Raw genomic sequence first — 19,645 nt, 5'->3', positions numbered from 1 at the left:
GCAACCCGGTCACCAAGCCGCCCGGCGGGGGCGGAGTGAGCGCCGCAGACCTGGGACCCGCGTTTGATCGCGCAGTTCTCACGGCCTGGTTTAGGCGGACCGCGGAGCAGATCCCCGGCCGCGATCCCCATGGGGCTGTGTTTTCCCTGTCCCACCGAGGCCTCGCCTCCCTCGCCGGACCTGGTGAGTAAGGCTGCCTGCCCGCTTCCCCGCGTCAGCCCGCCGGCGCCGCGCGCACCTGTTCCCGGAGGGGCGCGCCGGGAGGCCCGAGCTGCGGCCACGGGACGGGCCGTTGGACGCGGCGGCGCGGGCCGGAGAGCCGCCGGTGGGGACCCAGCTGGCAGAGACGGGTGGCTGCGCCCCGAGGGACCTCGACGTCCTGCCTGCGGGATTTGGGGGCTGTCTCCGCGTCCGTCTCTCTCCCTCTGAAGGCGGCTCCGGTGTCTCTTTACCTTTCGCCGCCGGCAAAATCGGGAATTCGTAGGACGCAGACGCACGCGGACGGTGCGCTGTGGGGACCACTCCTGGAGATGCGGTAGATGAAGTTAATATGTGAAAAGACATCCCTCTTTGTCCGTGAACTGAGGAGTTTCATCTTGTAGGAGATGTGCATTTTTATGTGTCTGTACCAGCTGTTTAAAGAAGGTGCTCAATAAAGTCTTGTATATTTCTGCGTTTTATTAGATATTGTGTTAGTGACTTTCTCTTTAGTATTTATCTACGTTCTATTTTAAAAAGCATTTTATGTAGTACAGAATATACAATTTGTAAGGTTGCCACGTTTAGCGAATAAAAATACAAGGCATCCTGAGATTTGAATTTTCAGTTTAACGAGAAATGCATCTTAAAAATATGTCGATTTGTCCCCATGCAATATTGGGGACATACTTGTACTAGAAAGTAGTCGTTATTTATCTGGATAATTGCAGATGTATCTAGGTGGTTTGTGGTATAGTACATTTATACTTTTTGTAGCTTTCTGTTTTTAACAGCCTTTTTACCTTAATAATCCTTACAGGAAATTGCTAACAGAAAACCTAAATTTTAGGTTTATTAATATTTAGCTAAGAATTCTTTGAAGGAAATGAATTGTTTAGGGAAGTACATTAACTCTTCAGCTATTTGATCTTAAGTGCAAAAAACGACCTGGAAGTTGATACGAGAAAATTCACCTTGTCTTCCTTGCTACTGTTGCTTTTAAATGTTCTTAATTTTCTTTATCTGGCTGTTGATAAAAAACCAATGTGCCAGCAGTTGTTAAGCCCTCCCCGCCACCCCCAGAGATAACCACATGGCAGAATACTTAAATGTCACTTTATCTTTGAGGCTTTTCTTCACCACTCTAAGTAAAATAGATCCTCCACTCTACCATCAACCCATCCTTCCATTTTGACCATACTCTTTGTATTTCCCAGAAGCACTTCCTTCAGTCTAATAAATGTATATTTATTTGATTATATATGACTGTCCTCACTGGAATGTAAATTCTATGTGGGTGGAAATATTTCTTTGTATTATTTCACTGCTGTATTCTCAGCACCGGGAATAGTTCCTAGGTATGATTGTTGCTCAATAAGTATCCAAAGAATGAATAAGTGAATGAATGAGTGTTTTGTGGAAAATGAAATTATTAACACAGCTCCCAAGAGAATGCTGTTTACGGTCTTATATATTTAAATAACTTATAACTTGTGATTAATCTAGGTAGAAAAATAATATTCATGGTGTCTCAACATGAAACAGTACATCTCAAATATCCTTCAGTCCTTCTTGTCCTACACAATGAGATTCATTCTCTTCATTCATGAACTTTTTCTGAAAATACCAGGCTGCCTCAAACTCCTTTTCAATTGGCAGTATCAACCGTGTATTTCCTTGCTTGTATTGTTCAATGTCATTTGTTTTATTATTGCCCTGACTAGTTTGTTAGCGCTTAAAAAAAAAAAGTGCAAATAGATTATTTCACAGGCCAATCTGTGTATGTATGTATGAGATATAAAATGTGTATATATAGATATATGTCTCACCTTGTGCTTACTTAAAGGTACACTGATTGGGAAAATGAAATTCACAAAGTTGAGTATTTTATAAATGTTATAAGTAATGGCATTCCTAGTGGGACAGTTGAGGCCAGTACTATTTTTATAAACTATTACATTACTGGTAAGATAAAGTATAAAATATCAAGGATCATGTTTGGTTTTGTTTAAAACCATATTTTTTACACATTTTTTCTAGGAAGAAAAAAGAGCAAAGCTTGCAGAGGCTGCGGAGAGAAGACAGAAGGAGGTAACAGTAAAATAAAATTCGACCTTAGATGGTTAAATTTGTGCTTTGTTCTCTGTAAATGTGTATTACTGGTAGGATTCTCTAATGAAAATGATATCTGATATCTTACAAATTTAAAGATAAACATTTTTCAGAATGATTTCTGTGTTTCAGTAAATTCAGTTAATGCATTTATGTCATTTGTGTGTGTGCTCAGTCATGTCTACTTCTCTGTGACCCCATGGACTGTAGCCAGCGAATCTCCTCTGTCCGTGAGATTGTCTCCACAAGAATCCTAGAGTGGGTCGCCATGGCCTCCTCCAGGGATTTGTTATTTAATGTATGACAATTACCATACACGTGTCTTCCGTTATGTGAGATGCCCCTTTAATAACATTGTTCCTTGAGGTGAAATGACCGTGCCTTGTAAAGCACTGACAGTTGTGAAGTAATTTTAGGGGCGAAATATGTATGGTTGCAAAATACTCAATGAAGAAATTGTAGTATGTTTTATGTAAAGCTGTTTTAGAAATAGTCTAATTCTTTGTTGCCAAAAAAAGAGACCAACCCCTCCCCTGCCCCCACATCGAAAGAAAAACCTGAAAGGCAAAAAGCAAAAGACACCTTCCGGACACAGAAAACTAAATTTTGTTGTTTTTCTACAATTTTGTTGTTTATCAACGATTTTTCTGAAGGCTGCATCTCGGGGTATTCTGAATGTTCGGTCTGTGGAAGAAAAGAGAAAGAAAAAGGAAAAAATAGAAAAAGAAATGGCTACATCTGGACCCCCACCAGAAGGTGGACTTAGAGTAAGTATTAAAATTTATTGAAGATTTGATTTACCTGGAATTTTTGAAAACTCAAGTAGCAATCCATTCAATAATTTCCTCCAGAAAATGATTATCAAAGAAATGTGAATTTAAAAGCATGAACAATATAGATTGGAAGAAGTGTCAGTTTATTTGAACATTTCAACATTGGAATAGATTTGTTTTCTTTTTCCCAAAATGAAAACAGACTTTTCTTGTTTATCTTAACCCTATATCTTAATACTTCATATGTACATGTGTGTGTGTATATGTGTGCTCAGTCATGTCCAACTCTTTGCAACCCCACAGACTATAGCCCACCAGGCTCCTCTGTCAATGGAATATTCCAGGCAAGAACACTGGAGTGGGTTGCCATTTCCTCCTCTAGGGGATCTTCCCAACCCAGGGACTGAACTTGTGTCTCCTGCATTGGCGGGTGGGTTCTTTGCCACCTGGAAAGCCTACTCACATAATTAATGACAATCTTAACTGTGTAGAAAACTTAAGCAATATGGAAGGGTACAAAGAAGAAAGTAAAAATCACCCAAATTCAGTATCATTTTGACATCATTTCTAATCCCATTTTATATGTCAATTTTATAAAATTGGATTGTACTATAACCTGCTTCAAACTCTTAGTTTTTTCACTAAATGTAACACAAATTTCTGAATGACTTGAAGTCACATATAATGTTACAAAAAAGGATATTTTTTTCTATAGTCAGAAGGTACTTCTTTCGCAACCCACTCCAGTGTTTGCCTGGAGAATCCCAGGGACAGGGGAGCCTGGTGGGCTCCCTAGGTTGAGAAGATCCCCAGAAGAAGGGAAAGGCTGCCCACTCCAGTATGGAGCGACTTGCACTTTCAACCTAACAAATTTTACATCAGCTTTTGAACTCTTAAGAGAGAAAGGAGCTTCTGTAATTAAAGCTGAAGTTTCCATGCAGTGAAGCCTATAGATTACAAATAAGTTAGGTCTTAGATTTCTTCTGGTCCCTTCAGAAGTGCGCAAAATGAGAGACATTATCAGTATTAAATTCAGTACCTTTTTTTCTTTGACCACCTGCATTGCTCATAGCATACAGTGAAGTTCAAAACTTTTGGCGGCTCAGAGCTTCCCTGGTGGCTCAGCTGTTAAAGAATCAGCCTGCAATGCAGGAGACCTGGGTTCAATCCCTGGGTTGGGAAGATCCCCTGGAGAAGGGAAAGGCTACCCACTCCACTATTCTGTCCTGGAGAATTCCATGGGTGGTATAGGCTGTGGGATCTCAGAGAGTTGAACACCACTGAGCAACTTACACTTTCAGGGATAACAGAAGGGAAAATATGAGATAGACAATAACTTTAATCCTCAAACCTTTTGGCCTGGGGCCATTTAGGGGCCGCTCTCAGATCCCTGGGTTGGGAAGATCCCCTGGAGAAGGAAATGGCAACCCACTCCAGTATTCTTGCCTGGAAAATCCCATGGACAGAGGAGCCTGGTAGGCTACAGTCCCCGGGGTTACAAAGAGTCGGACACGACTGAGCTACTTCTATCCTATTCTCAGGCCTTGAGTGTCCTGTGGTATAGGCTGATTCTTCCTAACCTGACTCCATAGTATGAGGAAAACAGGACCCTCTCTGTCTTCACACGCTCCACATATTCATCTGCTGACTGACTAACTGCCTCTTACAAGGACAGTTGGCATTGGTAATGCTTACTGTGTTCTGGAAAGGCAGCCTTATTTTATGAAGTCAGTGTGACGATGGCATCAGGACACAAACTAGCATCAGTTCAGGATATACCAGCAGAGGCGTTCTGGCAGATGCCACTGGCTCATGGGGGACTTTCACAAAAGGCTGGACCTTGGTTCTGACCTTGTACCAATCATGATCTCTGAGATGGCGCTTGGCCCGCAGGACTTTTAAACTCCGCAAGGAGTCTGATGTCAAACCAGATTGAGAATCACTGCTCTAGTGTTTGTAATACTAGTCCTAAGGGCTATTTTGTTGAAAATAGAGTGCCATGGTAAAAAAACGTTTAAAAATACTGAATGAAGTAAAAGTGAAGAGTTGCTCAGTCATGTCTGACTCTTTGCGACTCTTTGGACTATAGTTCATGGACTTTACAGCCTTCGCTTCTCCAGGGGATCCTCCCAACCCAGGGATTGAACCCAGGTCTCCTACATTGCAGGCAGATTCTTTACCAGCTGAGCCACAAGGGAAGCCCCAAAACACTGAATATTATGTTATATATTGAATACCTTCCTTGGAGATTAAAAAAAGCACAATATTTAAATCCGTAAGAAGTCCTAAAATAAAGGGAAGTAAATTTACTTGAATTCATCTTTAATTTTTAACTTTATTTAAATAAACATTTTTTAAAAGTATGTTACATCCAATAATGTTTCTTAATATACTTGGAACAGTAGAGACTGGTAAATACGTCTGGTATTATCTCAATGGCTTTTTCAGAACTTACTATTGCAAAATTTAATAAACTGGATTAAGCAGAATACCACGTGTAATAGTTTCTCAAGTTGAGAGAGTCAAAGACTTTGTGTGTATTAGTCGCTCAGTTGTGTCCAACTCTTTGCAACCGCATGGACTCCTCTGCCCATAGGATTCTCAAGGCAAGAATACTGGAGTACAGGTTGCCATATCCTTCTCCAGGCAAAGACTCTGCCAGACCATTATTTAATAATTTCTACCACTTGTTCACTCCCCTGCCTCAAACAAGAATTCCAGTTCCTTTATTTTTACTTTGTAGTTTCATTGTTTTTATTTTGTCTTGTGATGTTTTGTTTGACTGATTATCAGGTATTTGGGACCTAGCTGCTGCCCCTCATTAACCTGTCCAGATATTTTCTTTCTTTCTCTGTGTACACCCTCTTATATTTGATTTCAGACTTTTGACTACAATATAAAATTTTACTAGTCACTGGCCCTCACAAAGATCATTTTACATTTGTATAGCCCAGATTCCTCTTTTACCTGTTTGTTCACTTTTTAAACAAAGTTTACTTTCCTCTATATTTTTATCTTTTCTAGTGGACAGTTTCATAAAGCACAGCATGAATGGAAGAGTCTACTGCCAGTAACTAATCTCTACAATCAAGTGGACATCCTCAATTTAATTTCTTCTCTTTGAATAAATGAAGATTCAGACTTTGTAATTTTAGTGCTCTCAAGTGCAGTGCTTTTTCAAAATTGAATACTGAAAATGCTTTTGATTGCGAGAGTTAGAAAATGGCCAGACCTTTCATTAAATTCTTATTTTCCCTACCTTTGCTCTTCTGTAGATGGTGGGTGATTTGCCACTTTTTAGTAGTTCAAACATGGACCTAAATAGTGAATATATATTTGTATATTGCATGGAAAAATTCTGCATATGTCTCAGATATTTAAAGTTGCACTTGCATTTTCCCTCCTTTATGAAATGATCTAACTCTTTATAATTTGCTGCTTAACCTTATATCTCATTATTTCATTATATGTGAAGACTTTAGCTTAAACTTGTGGACTTAGTGCCTTTTAAACTGATCATCAGGGAAAATCTTGAAAAATCATTTGAAGGGCTTATATGAAGGAACACTGTAAATTTTTATAACTTACTAAGAAATTAATATTTATTTCTAGAGAACATAAAATATCTCCTAATTTCTATTTCTGTAGCTTATAAAATTAACATACTCTCTTTATAATAAAGTGTTTTTTTTTGCTTGCTGAATTTAAAATTATATATTAGTGATGCCATCAGAGGGCAGCGATGTACAATATACAGTATTGGATTCAACTCTATAAAGATCTTTGCAGTAATTGAATGAGTTTAAGAATGGATGGGTTATACTTAGTGCGAATATGTTTGTCCAAATTTTATAGGTGTTTTTATTTTTTATTTATTAAAGAATGCTTATAAGATTTTTACAGATGTGAAATTACCAAGGCCAGTATGAATGTATGAAAAAAGTATGTAAGTATTGTATTTAAAAAGGTCTACTTTAAACATAAAAATATTGCAGGGTAATTCTGTGTGATGCATTGCCATAAACTTTTTTAGATTTTTGTTCACTGGTAATATTTATTATAGCAATTTTGGTTTTTTGAGTTTCTTGATATATAATAAGCTAAAACAGAAGAATTACTGTATGTTTTAATTTGGTTGCTCTTTTGGATGACAAGGCCACGGTCTGAGCCCTAAATTACAATTTTCAGGTATTAAATGAAATAAGGATTGTAAATTAAAGAGACCAACTCACCTAACCTACAGAAAGGAAACTGAACTACTGTCTCGCTCATCCCTCCCACAAATCTTGTGTTATATTGCAGTATATGATGTATTTTAATTTTAAAGACTTCGAACTATAATATAGATCTCTTGACTCCTCAATTGGAAAAAATCACTTTCTTTGATTATGGAATGAAATATTCTGTGACTATCCAGGCAAGATATGTAGTTATAGACAGGTTCAATATTCTTTATCCTTTAGAGAATTGGTGGTATGTTTGTTCAGAAAGAATAGTGAAGTCATTGGATTGTATTTTAGAAATAAAATTCTTGTATGAACATGATTAATTTTTTTCAAGGCAGAAAGGAGAAAAGAACATTAATAGATGAATGGGTATGGAACCAGAGTATACCATTCCTAGAATGTGTGCATCCTTCCTTCTGTTTTAATATAGAAAAGACAGTTTGATCAGTGTTATAGCTTATAATTTGGGTTAGTGTAGACAAAAGGCTTACATCTTGGGGATAATGCCCTATTTCTAATAGCAGTTTATATCCAAATACCATGCTTATTTACTATTGAACCAAGAATGCTGTGCTGGTGAATTGCCTTCTAGTAACAGTGGATATGCCCTTCCAGTCAACCATGGCCTGCCTCCTTGGGTGTAATCGACTGTCCCCAAAACCACATGGGTTGCATGCCTTTTAAGGGGTGATACTCAGATGTTAGGAATAGTGTTAGGAAGGAGAAGGAAAAAGGGAGACTGGATGCCTGATAGGAAACCAGTAAGTGACTACTTAAAAAAAATGTACACACGCACACACATTCTCAAGGAATCTTCCTCAAAGTTATAAATCAGTTTCTGATGAAACCTTAGCTTAGAGCCAATTTCCCATAATTGATAATTTAAATAGGAAAGCATTATAATTCTCGATATGTCACCTAAACTCCCCACCCAAATTACTAAAATAAAACTAAACAGTAAAATGCTTATATGTATTGACTATCACATTAAGTGCTTAAACCACTGCTTGTTGATTCTAATCATCAAACTGTTACTATGGCTGATAACAAAAAGTTGTGTATTACCACACAGCCCCTGTGTTGACATGCTGCATGTTTTTTAAAACATCTGTATGTGATTTTTTTGTTTCACTGATTGTATTTGGAATGTAATTTTCCCACACATGGATTTGTTATGAATGCCGTATGGGCTTACAGGGTACAAATATACATTTTCCTATACAAAAAACTGGCTTTGGCCGTTTCTGTTGAACAAATTTTTTTATTTTTACTACATCTTAAATCATTTATGGGTTGGCAAGTTTCTTTTCCTATACTCTAAAAAAGAAATGCTATTATTTGTCTCCTGTTTTTTAGAGAAATACTATAATAAACTTCATAGTGAGTCTGTGTATATACATATATGAAGTGTAATCCTGACTTTGCACAGAGTGAAGCAACACCCCTGCGGCTAAGATGTGGCATGGGTGAGATTTTTATTCATCATTTTCTAATGCTACGGTCAGGCCATTTTTGCAAGCTATGGATCTATTATCCCACCTAAGCCAGGACAAACAGACTTTCAATTACAGAGGAAGTGATGCTTGGCAACAATATGGGCCCAGTATGTTTGTAATGTGAATTCCAATATTTGTTTAGTATTTCCAATAGTATTCTGCTAGCAATATGCAGTCTTGTGGCATTAGGATAAGGAGAAAAAAGAGTTCCTGTTATATGAATAACTTTAGCTTTTATGGAGGATTATGACCAAAAGCAATTTAATAACACCTTAAATGATATCTTATTTCTACATGGAAAGTAGTTATAGAATCTTCATAGAGTTCTATGAGAATAAAATATACTTACTATTTATAAAAGAGAGAAAAATGAGAAAAAAAAAGTTAAAAAAAAAAAGCTTTCCTAGTCATTTATTCTTGAACTTCACTCTGGCATGCAGAGTTTAATGGTTTCTCAGATTATTATTTTGTGATTTTGTTTTTTATTTTGCGTTAAGTAAAGATAGAAGATATATATGTCTGACACATATGTATAAACTTAGCAGCAGCATTTTTAATAATGAAATATAGTATTTTCTAAAAAAAAAGAGTAAATGTTCTAGCTATCATCTTTGGTACTTCAAAAGAATTGGCCATAAGCTATGAATTTTCCTTTTCTGCTCCAACAATTCAAGTTATTTTCACTGATAAGAATTGTGCTGTGCCCTTAGAAGAAAAGGTAACTCTTGTTGGTTTTAGATTTAAATAATGTCTGCATAAACAGATCAGTAAGAGGTAAGTAAACATGCATGCCTATCCAAGTTGATATTTAAGGTGATTCCTTGGACATCTCCAAGCAAGCATCTCAAATTCCCATGATAAGTGTATTTGCTTTAAGTTGATTGAGTTGTGGTACAGTTTTCTCTGATTTTTTTCAAAAGCCATTGACACAATCAATTTGCATTTATAGCAGACTTTGAAACTAATGCGTTTAGTAGGGTAGCAAAATGCAAATCATTCTATGCTGTGCTGTGCTAAGTTGCTTCAGTTGTGTCTGACTTTGCAACCTCATGGACTGTAGCTCAGTAGGCTTCTCTGTCCATGGGGATTCTCCAAGCAGGAATACTGGAGTGGGTTGCCATGTCCTCCTCCAGGGGATCTTCCAAACCCAGGGATCGAACCCAGGTCTCCTGCATTGCAGGCAGATTCTTTACTGTCTGAGCCACCAGGAAAGCCCAAGAACACTGGAGTGGGTAGCCTATTTCTTCTCCAGGGGATTTTCCAGACCGGCGGACAAACCCGCATGTCCTACATTGCAGGCAGATTCTTTACCAGCTAAGCTACCAGGAAAGTCCAAATCATTATACAGAAAAAGTCAATTCTGTCTTTATAATACAAGTAATGAATAATCTTGAGGCTTCCCAGGTGGCGCTAGTGGTGAAGAGCTCGCTGCAATACAGGAAACATAATGAGACCATGTTTGATCCTGGGTAGGGAAGATTCCCCTGGAGGAGGGGCTGACAACCCACTCCAGTATTCTTGCCTAGAGAATCCCATGGACAGAGGAGCCTGGCAGGTCCATAGGGTCACAGTCAGACAGGAATGGAGCAACTTAGCACACAAGAACAATGAACAATCTGAATCTTCAAACACTGTAAATCATACAATATCATCACATAGGATAAAAATACTTAGGAAAAATGAAAAGATCTGAATTAGAAAACTACAAACACTTTTGAGATTTTTTAAAAAAATATATGAATGGTGAGAGCATTGCATGTTCATGGATTGAATGACAGTTCTGTCAAGATGGTATTCTAAAATTGATCAATAAATGAAACACCCCAGCAAGCTCTTTCAGAGAAATTAATGAATTGATCTAAAACTCATGGAAAATGCAAGATTTAGGATAGTCAAGACAATTTGATAAAAGGATCTAGTGATTTTCACTAAGAAGTCAGTGAGTAAGAGCCATCTACACTTAGTCATTTCCTTCTGAATATAGTCTTATTTCTCCAGATTCTTTTTCAGTGCCATTCAGCTAGCAACTAGACCCCAATGTCAGTTGGGACTGTGTTCTTAGTTCCACTTAAAAAGACCATTGTAGATGTGTGGACAGAATAATGCCACTTCCCCAGAAGATGGGACCCATCCTAATTCCTGGAATCTGGGACTGTGTTACATAACACAGCGAAAGGTATTTTGTAGCTGTGATTCAGTTAACGACATTAAATGGGGAGATTATATTGGACTATTCAGGTGGACCCAATCTAACCATGTCTGTGTGCTCAGTTGTGTCCAGGTCTCTGTGACCCCATGGACTGTAGCCCACCAGGTTCCTGTGTCTATGGCGTTCTTCAGGCAAGAATACTGTTCCTTTCTCCAGGGGGTCTTCCCGATCCAGGGATCAAACCCAGGTCTCCTGCATTGCAAGCAGATTCTTTACAGTCTGTTTTAAAAAGTTTGTGTCTGCTTTGATTAAATCATTCATGTGACAGATACTTCTTCCCTGGCTTTCTGAAGCAAGAAAGGGGTGGATTCTGTTGTTGCTGAAAAAAATGAAGAAATGACAAATTAACTCTGCTTATTCAGGGCAGCACTCAAAGGACTATTTATAAAATCTAGACTTTCTGCTAAGAGAACAAACACGACCACCACTCAGCTGCCCAAAGTGAAAAAGTACTAGGTAACCGTAATTCCCAGGGGAAGTTGCTATTTGCAGATGATCTTTATTTCAGAATGAAGCATTGATAATAGAGACGGGAAATGTTTCAACATTTATCTTTTTAATTCTTGAATCAGTGAGGACAATATCTTGCTGTTTATGAGTACAAAACAGCCCTGTCCTAGGTATACAAGGGTATACATAAGTCTGTAACATCATTAGCTACAGTAAAATTACTAGACAGCACAGCAAAGTAGGGTTAACTAAAGATACATTTTAATAAGAAAATGCTTTGAAATAACATGAAGTCAATGGACATTTGACTGTACAGTTTATTCTGTCAAAATATAAATGTATGTCAGCTTATGTGTGTGAATTACACAGTCAGTTTCAACACAGCCACGTGCCTAGGATTGTGTGAAACAACTCATAAGCCATTCTCTAAGGGGTGTTGTGAAAACTTCCAAAAGTACCCCGGATATTTGGTCAGAGCTAAGGGATAAACTTTAAGGCAATCTTGCAAGTGAATGTAAACTTTTCTAAAGTGGCCTTTCCAGTAAAGGATTACTGTCGTGAATACTCTGTACTTTATAGTGCTGTTGGATATTTTTAGTAGCACGTCATCACACTAATTGTCACTTTTTAAACATCAGCTTTAAAATCCTGCAATTATAATTTTTAAAAAAATGTCTGGGGTGCTTTTATTCTGTAGACTTTGGGCAGGCACTTTCTGTTGATTTTCCTGTAAATCCTATTTTCTTCTAATAATTTTTATCTTTAGCTAGAATTGTATTGCTAAGATTGTGTTCTAAATACTGTGTTCATATATTGAGAAATAATAATTAGCCTACAATTTGTCTAATTTAAATCTAATTTGAAAATTTCTTTTTAGAGGTCATTTTCTACAGAAGCATTCAAAATAAATAGTGCTACTCTTTGAGCATGTTTCAGCATGATGACATTTTTCTGTCTTTTTCCAAAGTAATTTGTAGAGCATGTGAACTAAACTGACTACTGGAGATGTAGATACAGGCCATTATGAGAGTCCCCTCGTAGTGACCACCTGGTTTCACTTAATTTCCTTCTTAGCCTTATAACTGGCAGAGACCACCAGGTAATTGTCTGGATTCATGTCCTTAAGGGTTGGAGATTTGCTCTGGACGGGGGATGTCTTGCCATCCACACGGGATATCTGCAGCATCCGGCAGGGGTCGTGTTTCAACAAATACCCTGCGAACGTTTCCCATCCTCCTCCCACGCGGACCATAACATGCTTGTTGTGCAGCATCTGGGGAATGAAAAGAGAGCGAATGAGTGAAATTCTGAGAATTCCTGCAGTATCTCAAATCAGCTTCCAGCTCTAGCGTGGTTACTGTTTTCTGTTTTGGTTTTCAAGCCCCCATTGTTCTTCCACTTCTTGTCTGAGTCAGCATAGAGTTTATGAGAGAAGCTTTGTTTTTTCCAGGCAAGTGGATCATGCATGGTTCGCATCCCTGGGTTGCAGCTTTGCCCTGCTGTGGCCATCAGTAGGTACAATCCCCTGTTGGTTCAGTGAGTCTAGAGGCTCCTCACTGACACCTGAGGCTGCATCATAGCCTCCTCATTGTCCCATTTCCTGCTTGCTGCCTCAGATAAGAGCTCCTTTCTCCCCACTTGGTTATTCCCCGCTGAACCAGGACTTTCAAGACCATGGAAATGCCTGCTGTAAAATATATAGAATATAGAATTGGAATAAAGAATACAGATATATACGTGTGTGTGTTAGTTACTCAGTCATGACCGACTCTTTGCAACCCCATGGACTGTAGCTAGCCAGGCTGTGCTGTCCATGGGATTCTCCAGGCAAGAATTCTGGAATGAATTGCCATTACCTTCTCCAAGATCTATGCATATATGTATATATGTAAATATATGTGTGTATATTTACAGATCTGTATGGGTTCCCGGGTGGCTCAGTGGCTCAATTTACCTGCCAGTGGAGGGGATGTAGGAGGCATGGGTTCGATCCCTGGGTCAGGAAGATTCCCTGGAGGAGGAAATGGCTACCCACTCCAGTATTCTTGCCTGGAAAATTCCATAGACAGAGGAGCCTTGCAGGCTACCATCCATAGGGTCACAAAGAATCAGACACAACTGAGTGACTGAGCACACACGTATGCACAAATATATATATAAATGCAGTGCTTGGATGTAATCTCAAAAACGACAGAATGATCTCTGTTCGTTTCCAAGGTAAACCATTCAATATCACAGTAAACCAAGTCTATGCCCCAACCAGTAACGCTGAAGAAGCTGAAGTTGAACGGTTCTATGAAGACCTACAAGACCTTTTAGAACTAACACCCAAAAAAGATGTCCTTTTCATTATAGGGGACTGGAATGCAAAAGTAGGAGGTCAAGAAACACCTGGAGTAACAGGCAAATTTGGCCTTGGAATACGAAATGAAGCAGGTCAAAGACTAATAGAGTTTTGCCAAGAAAATGCACTGGTCATAACAAACACCCTCTTCCAACAACACAAGAGAAAACTCTACACATGGACATCACCGGATGGTCAACACCGAAATCAGATTGATTATATTCTTTGCAGCCAAAGATGGAGAAGCTCTATACAGTCAGCAAAAACAAGACCAGGAGCTGACTGTGGCTCAGACCATGAACTCCTTATTGCCAAATTCAGACTTAAATTGAAGAAAGTCGGGAAAACCACTAGACCATTCAGGTATGACCTAAATCAAATCCCTTATGATTATACAGTAGAAGTGAGAAATAGATTTAAGGGTCTAGATCTGATAGATAGAGTGCCTGATGAACTATGGAATGAGGTTCGTGACATTGTACAGGAGATAGAGATCAAGACCATTCCCATAGAAAAGAAATGCAAAAAAGCAAAATGGCTGTCTGGGGAGACCTTACAAATAGCTGTGAAAAGAAGAGAAGTGAAAAGCAAAGGAGAAAAGGAAAGATATAAACATCTGAATGCAGAGTTCCAAAGAATAGCAAGAAGAGATAAGAAAGCCTTCTTCAGCGATCAATGCAAAGAAATAGAGGAAAACAATAGAATGGGAAAGACTAGGGATCTCTTCAAGAAAATCAGAGATACCAAAGGAATATTTCATGCAAAGATGAGCTCGATAAAGGACAGAAATTGTATGGACCTAACAAAAGCAGAAGATATTAAGAAGAGATAGCAAGAATATACAGAAGAACTGTACAAAAAAGATTTTTACGACCTAGATAATCACAATGGTGTGATCACTGACCTAGAGCCAGACATCCTGGAATGTGAAGTCAAGTGGGCCTTAGAAAGCATCACTACAAACAAAGCTAGTGGAGGTGATGGAATTCCAGTTGAACTATTCCAAATCCTGAAAGATGATGCTGTGAAAGTGCTGCATTCAATATGCCAGCAAATTTGGAAAACTCAGCAGTGGCCACAGGACTGGAGAACGTCAGTTTTCATTCCAATCTCAAAGAAAGGCAATGCCAAAGAATGCTCAAACTACTGCACAATTGCACTCATCTCACACGCTAGTAAAGTAATGCTCAAAATTCTCCAAGCCAGGCTTCAGCAGTATGGGAACCGTGAACTTCCTGATGTTCAAGCTGGTTTTAGAAAAGGCAGAGGAACCAGAGATCAAATTTCCAACATCCGCTGGATCATAGAAAAAGCAAGAGAGTTCCAGAAAAACATCTATTTCTGCTTTATTGATTATGCCAAAGCCTTTGACTGTGTGGATCACAATAAACTGTGGAAAATTCTGAAAGAGATGGGAATACCAGAGCACCTGACCTGCCTCTTGAGAAATTTGTATGCAGGTCAGGAAGCAACAGTTAGAACTGGACATGGAACAACAGACTGATTCCAAATAGGAAAAGGAGTTCGTCAAGGCTGTATACTGTCACCCTGTGTATTTAACTTATATTCAGAGTACATCATGAGAAACTCTGGACTGGAAGAAACACAAACTGGAATCAAGACAGCCAGGAGAAATATCAATAACCTCAGATATGCAGATGACACCATCCTTATGGCAGAAAGTGAAGAGGAACTCAAAAGCCTCTTGATGAAAGTGAAAGTGGAGAGTGAAAAAGTTGGCTTAAAGCTCAACATTCAGAAAACGAAGATCATGGCATCCGGTCCCACCACTTGATGGGAAATAGATGAGGAAACAGTGGAAACAGTGCCAGACTTTATTTTTCTGGGCTCCAAAATCACTGCAGATGGTGACTGCAGCCATGAAATTAAAAGACGCTTACTCCTTGGAAGGAAAGTTATGACCAACCTAGATAGCATATTCAAAAGCAGAGACATTACTTTGCCAACAAAGGTCCGTCTAGTCAAGGCTATGGTTTTTCCTGTGGTCATGTATGGATGTGAGAGTTGGACTGTGAAGAAGGCTGAGCACCGAAGAATTGATGCTTTTGAAGTGTGGTGTTGGAGAAGACTCTTGAGAGTCCCTTGGACTGCAAGGAGATCCAACCAGTCCATTCTGAAGGAGATCAGCCCTGGGATTTCTTTGGAAGGAATGATGCTAAAGCTGAAACTCCAGTACTTTGGCCACCTCACGCGAAGTGTTGACTCATTGGAAAAGACTCTGATGCTGGGAGGGATTGGGGGCAGGAGGAGAAGGGGACGACAGAGGATGAGATGGCTGGATGGCATCACTGACTTGATGGATGTGAGTCTCAGTGAACTCTTGGAGTTGGTGATGGACAGGGAGGCCTGGCGTGCTGCGATTCATGGGGTTGCAGAGTCGGACATGACTGAGTGACTGATATTATCTGATGACTTCTTTGGTGGCTCAGATTGTAAGGAGTCTGCCTGCACTGCTGGAGACCTGGGTTCAAGCCCTGGGTTGGGAAGATCCCCTGAAGAAGGAAATGGCAACCCACTCCAGTATTCTTGCCTGGAAAATCCCACGGACAGAGGAGCCTGGCAGGCTACAGTCCTTGGGATAGTCAAGAGTCAGACACGACTGTGTGACTTGACTTCACTTCATATATATATATATACACACACACATATATCATAAATATATACGTGTACATTTCATAGTGCATCAATTATACATATATATGTACACACCTGTATTCTTTTTTCCAATTCTATCCCATTATAGTTTATTTTAAGATATTGAACATAGTTCTCTATGCTATATAGTCAATCCTTGTTATCTGCTTTTGGAATATAATGTTAATGATCCCACAAATACTCAATGGAAATGGAATTGAAGATGCACTCAGAAAAACTGAAACCTTCCCCAGTCACCCACTGTTGAGGCTTTTGAGGAAAGATTTTATGGAGTGACCAAATAATTATGTTTGTCTTTTTCTCATTCTTCCTAGTTAGCATAGAATACCTCCTCAAAACAAAAACAAACAAAAACCTTACTTTCAGCTGCATGAACCATTCAGAGCTCCAGATTAACAAGACTACAGATTGAAAAGGTGAAACATGTGGTTATTTAACATATCTGAGTTGTGGAGGATTGGCACAGTGAGCCAAAGATTTGATCTTAGTAAGAATAAGAGGGTGTACCACACGCTCACGAAAGACCCTGCTGACTTGTCTCCTGCCCAAAATATTACAACAATGGCAATATAATCTTGGGAAGTGGGTGTAGGTTTGGGAGAGGATTTGGGAAGCAGTTTTCCAGGTCAGGCTTCCTTGGTGGCTCAGACAGTAAAGAATCCTCCTGCAATGCGGGAGACCTGGGTTTGATTCTGGGTTGGGAAGATCCCCTGGAGGAGGGAAAGGCCTCCCACACCGCTATTCTTGTCTGGGCAATTCCATGGACAAAGGAACCTGGCAGGCTACCGTCCATGGGGTCCCAAAGAGTCGGACATGCCTGCGTGACTTTCACTTCACTTGCTGTGCCTCCCCAGGTCCCACCAGTGACACCACGTTCCTGTTGTGTAGGATGAAGATAGTGAGACCCGGATCTTTGACTATGATTTCCTGACTCCCAGTCTAGTGCTCTTCCCACAAGGGTTCCTCCTTATAAAATCCATCAGGGCATTTGTAATTTTACTGGCCCATTGTCATTTCACAAGTTCCTGGCTTTGTCTCTACTTCCTGATTTTAAAACTTGGAGTTCCTGAGAGAAAAACAGAAAAGGCCAGTTTCAAAATAACACTTTGACCCGAGGTGTTCCAACATAGCTGCTTTTGCTTATTGTTGAAGTCCTGGCACCTATCCTTGCAAACTACCTCTACACATCATTGGCATGATGCCCCTGGCAGAATGCCCAAGTTCACTTGACTATCAGCAGTCTGTTTCACCAGAAAGAAACAAGCAGTCAGAAGGATTTTTAAACTATCAGTGAATTCTGGAAAATAGAGACAGAAATGCTTTTCAGCCTAGAGTATAAGATTTGGTACAAAGTGCTTGCAGATTCTTTCATGCATCCATAGGACCATAGAAAGTGGATCCAACTTGAGACAGAGTCATTCTGAATATGAATAACACAGGAATTAAATTTCTGCCCACCTCATCTTTCATACTCTTCCTATAGCTAATCAACAACTTACGTTTTGCTAAAGAAAGCCAGTGGTCAAAGTGGGCAAGTTTTAAGCATGGGATGAAAATAACAGAGCTATAGGTGGTTATAGCCTGATTATAGAGATTTGAATCCCATGCCTTTCTTTATAACATGGTCAGTCTCAAGAAAATAAAAAAAAAAAAGAAATGAATGCCCACCTGGTGTCCATAAACAAATTCATTATTGTTTAACCTAAAAGCAAACAGTGATGACGTATGATATATTTCCCATGTTTGGACTCTCACAGGTGTGAGCTCAGAGCACTGTCAATACTGTAATCATAGAGTACTACTTTTCATGCATCCTTCCATATTACTTGCCTTGTCTAACATAAGGTATCAGTATCAGTATTACTGCTACTTTACAGTTAGTAAAACTGAAGCTCTGAGAAGAACTGATACTCTTATGCAAGATCACAAACAAATCAGTGGCAACACTGGAACAAGAACCCTTTTATCTGTTATACCATATCCACTATCCACTTTCTGTGTAAAGCTTCTAGATTTGGATATTCAATCTACTTCAGATCAGATCAGATCAGATCAGTCACTCACTCGTGTCCGACTCTTTGCAACCCCATGAATCACAGCACGCCAGGCCTCCCTGTCCATCACCAACTCCCGGAGTTCACTCAGACTCACGTCCATCGAGTCAGTGATGCCATCCAGCCATCTCATCCTCTGTCGTCCCCTTCTCCTCCTGCCCCCAATCCCTCCCAGCACGAGAGTTTTTCCATTGAGTCAACTCTTCACATGAGGTGGCCAAAATACTGGAGTTGCAGCTTTAGCATCATTCCTTCCAAAGAAATCCCGGGGCTGATCTCCTTCAGAATGGACTGGTTGGATCTCCTTGCAGTCCAAGGGACTCTCAAGAGTCTTCTCCAACACCACAGTTGAAAAGCATCAATTCTTCAGTGCTCAGCTTTCTTCACAGTCCAACTCTCACATCCATACATGACCACAGGAAAAACCATAGCCTTGACTAGATGAACCTTTGTTGGCAAAGTAATGTCTCTGCTTTTGAATATGCTATCTAGGTTGGTCATAACTTTCCTTCCAAGGAGTAAGCGTCTTTTAATTCCATGGCTTCAGTCACCATCTGCAGTGATTTTGGAGCCCAGAAAAATAAAGTCTGACACTGTTTCCACTGTTTCCCCATCTATTTGCCATGAAGTGAGGGGACCAGATGCCATGATCTTCGTTTTCTGAATGTTGAGGTTTAAGCCAACTTTTTCACTCTCCTCTTTCACTTTCATCAAGAGGCGTTTGAGTTCCTCTTCACTTCCTGCCATAAGGGTGGTGTCATCTGCATATCTGAGGTTATTGATATTTCTCCCGGCAATCTTGATTCCAGCCTGTGCTTCTTCCAGCCCAGCATTTCTCATGATGTACTCTGCATATAAGTTAAATAAACAGGGTGACAATATACAGCCTTGATGTACTCCTTTTCCTATTTGGAACCAGTCTGTTGTTCCATGTCCAGTTCTAACTGTTGCTTCCTGACCTGCATACAAATTTCTGAAGAGGCAGATCAGGTGGTCTGGTATTCCCATCTCTTTTCAGAATTTTCCACAGTTTATTGCGATCCACACAGTCAAAAGCTTTGGCACAGTCAATAAAGCACAAATAGATGTTTTTGTGGAACTCTCTTG

At 39.6% G+C, this 19,645-nt stretch overlaps 2 protein-coding genes across 8 annotated transcripts in view; one reads left to right on the top strand and one right to left on the bottom strand.

The window, feature by feature from the left end:
* On the top strand, nt 1–8,533 carry SVIP (small VCP interacting protein). The gene is made up of 4 exons (XM_027532201.1): nt 1–183; nt 2,239–2,289; nt 2,964–3,077; nt 6,108–8,533. Exons 1-4 carry the CDS (start codon nt 130–132, stop codon nt 6,120–6,122), a joined length of 234 nt encoding a protein of 77 aa, XP_027388002.1. The 5' UTR covers nt 1–129; the 3' UTR covers nt 6,123–8,533.
* Nucleotides 8,534–11,549: 3,016 nt separating this feature from the next.
* GAS2 (growth arrest specific 2) overlaps nt 11,550–19,645 on the bottom strand; it is a 180,200-nt gene continuing 172,104 nt past the window's right edge. For all 7 annotated transcript variants that reach the window (XM_027531528.1, XM_027531527.1, XM_027531532.1 and 4 more), the window contains one exon: nt 11,550–12,737. In XM_027531528.1, the coding sequence (XP_027387329.1) occupies nt 12,519–12,737 (219 nt within the window). In that variant the 3' untranslated portion in view covers nt 11,550–12,518. The remainder of the gene's footprint in view (nt 12,738–19,645) is intronic.

The sequence above is a fragment of the Bos indicus x Bos taurus genome, chromosome 29 (genome assembly GCF_003369695.1).
Source record: "Bos indicus x Bos taurus breed Angus x Brahman F1 hybrid chromosome 29, Bos_hybrid_MaternalHap_v2.0, whole genome shotgun sequence".
Lineage (NCBI taxonomy): Eukaryota > Metazoa > Chordata > Mammalia > Artiodactyla > Bovidae > Bos > Bos indicus x Bos taurus.
Note: the sequence above shows the minus strand (reverse complement) of the source record. Positions and strands in the feature narration are given on the sequence as shown.

Coding starts and splice junctions, on each gene's coding strand:
- SVIP (XM_027532201.1), top strand. CDS start 130: ATGGGGCTGTGTTTTCCCTGTCCCACCGAGGCCTCGCCTCCCTCGCCG. Junction 184..2,238: donor CGCCTCCCTCGCCGGACCTG/GTGAGTAAGGCT, acceptor CATTTTTTCTAG/GAAGAAAAAAGAGCAAAGCT. Junction 2,290..2,963: donor CGGAGAGAAGACAGAAGGAG/GTAACAGTAAAA, acceptor ATTTTTCTGAAG/GCTGCATCTCGGGGTATTCT.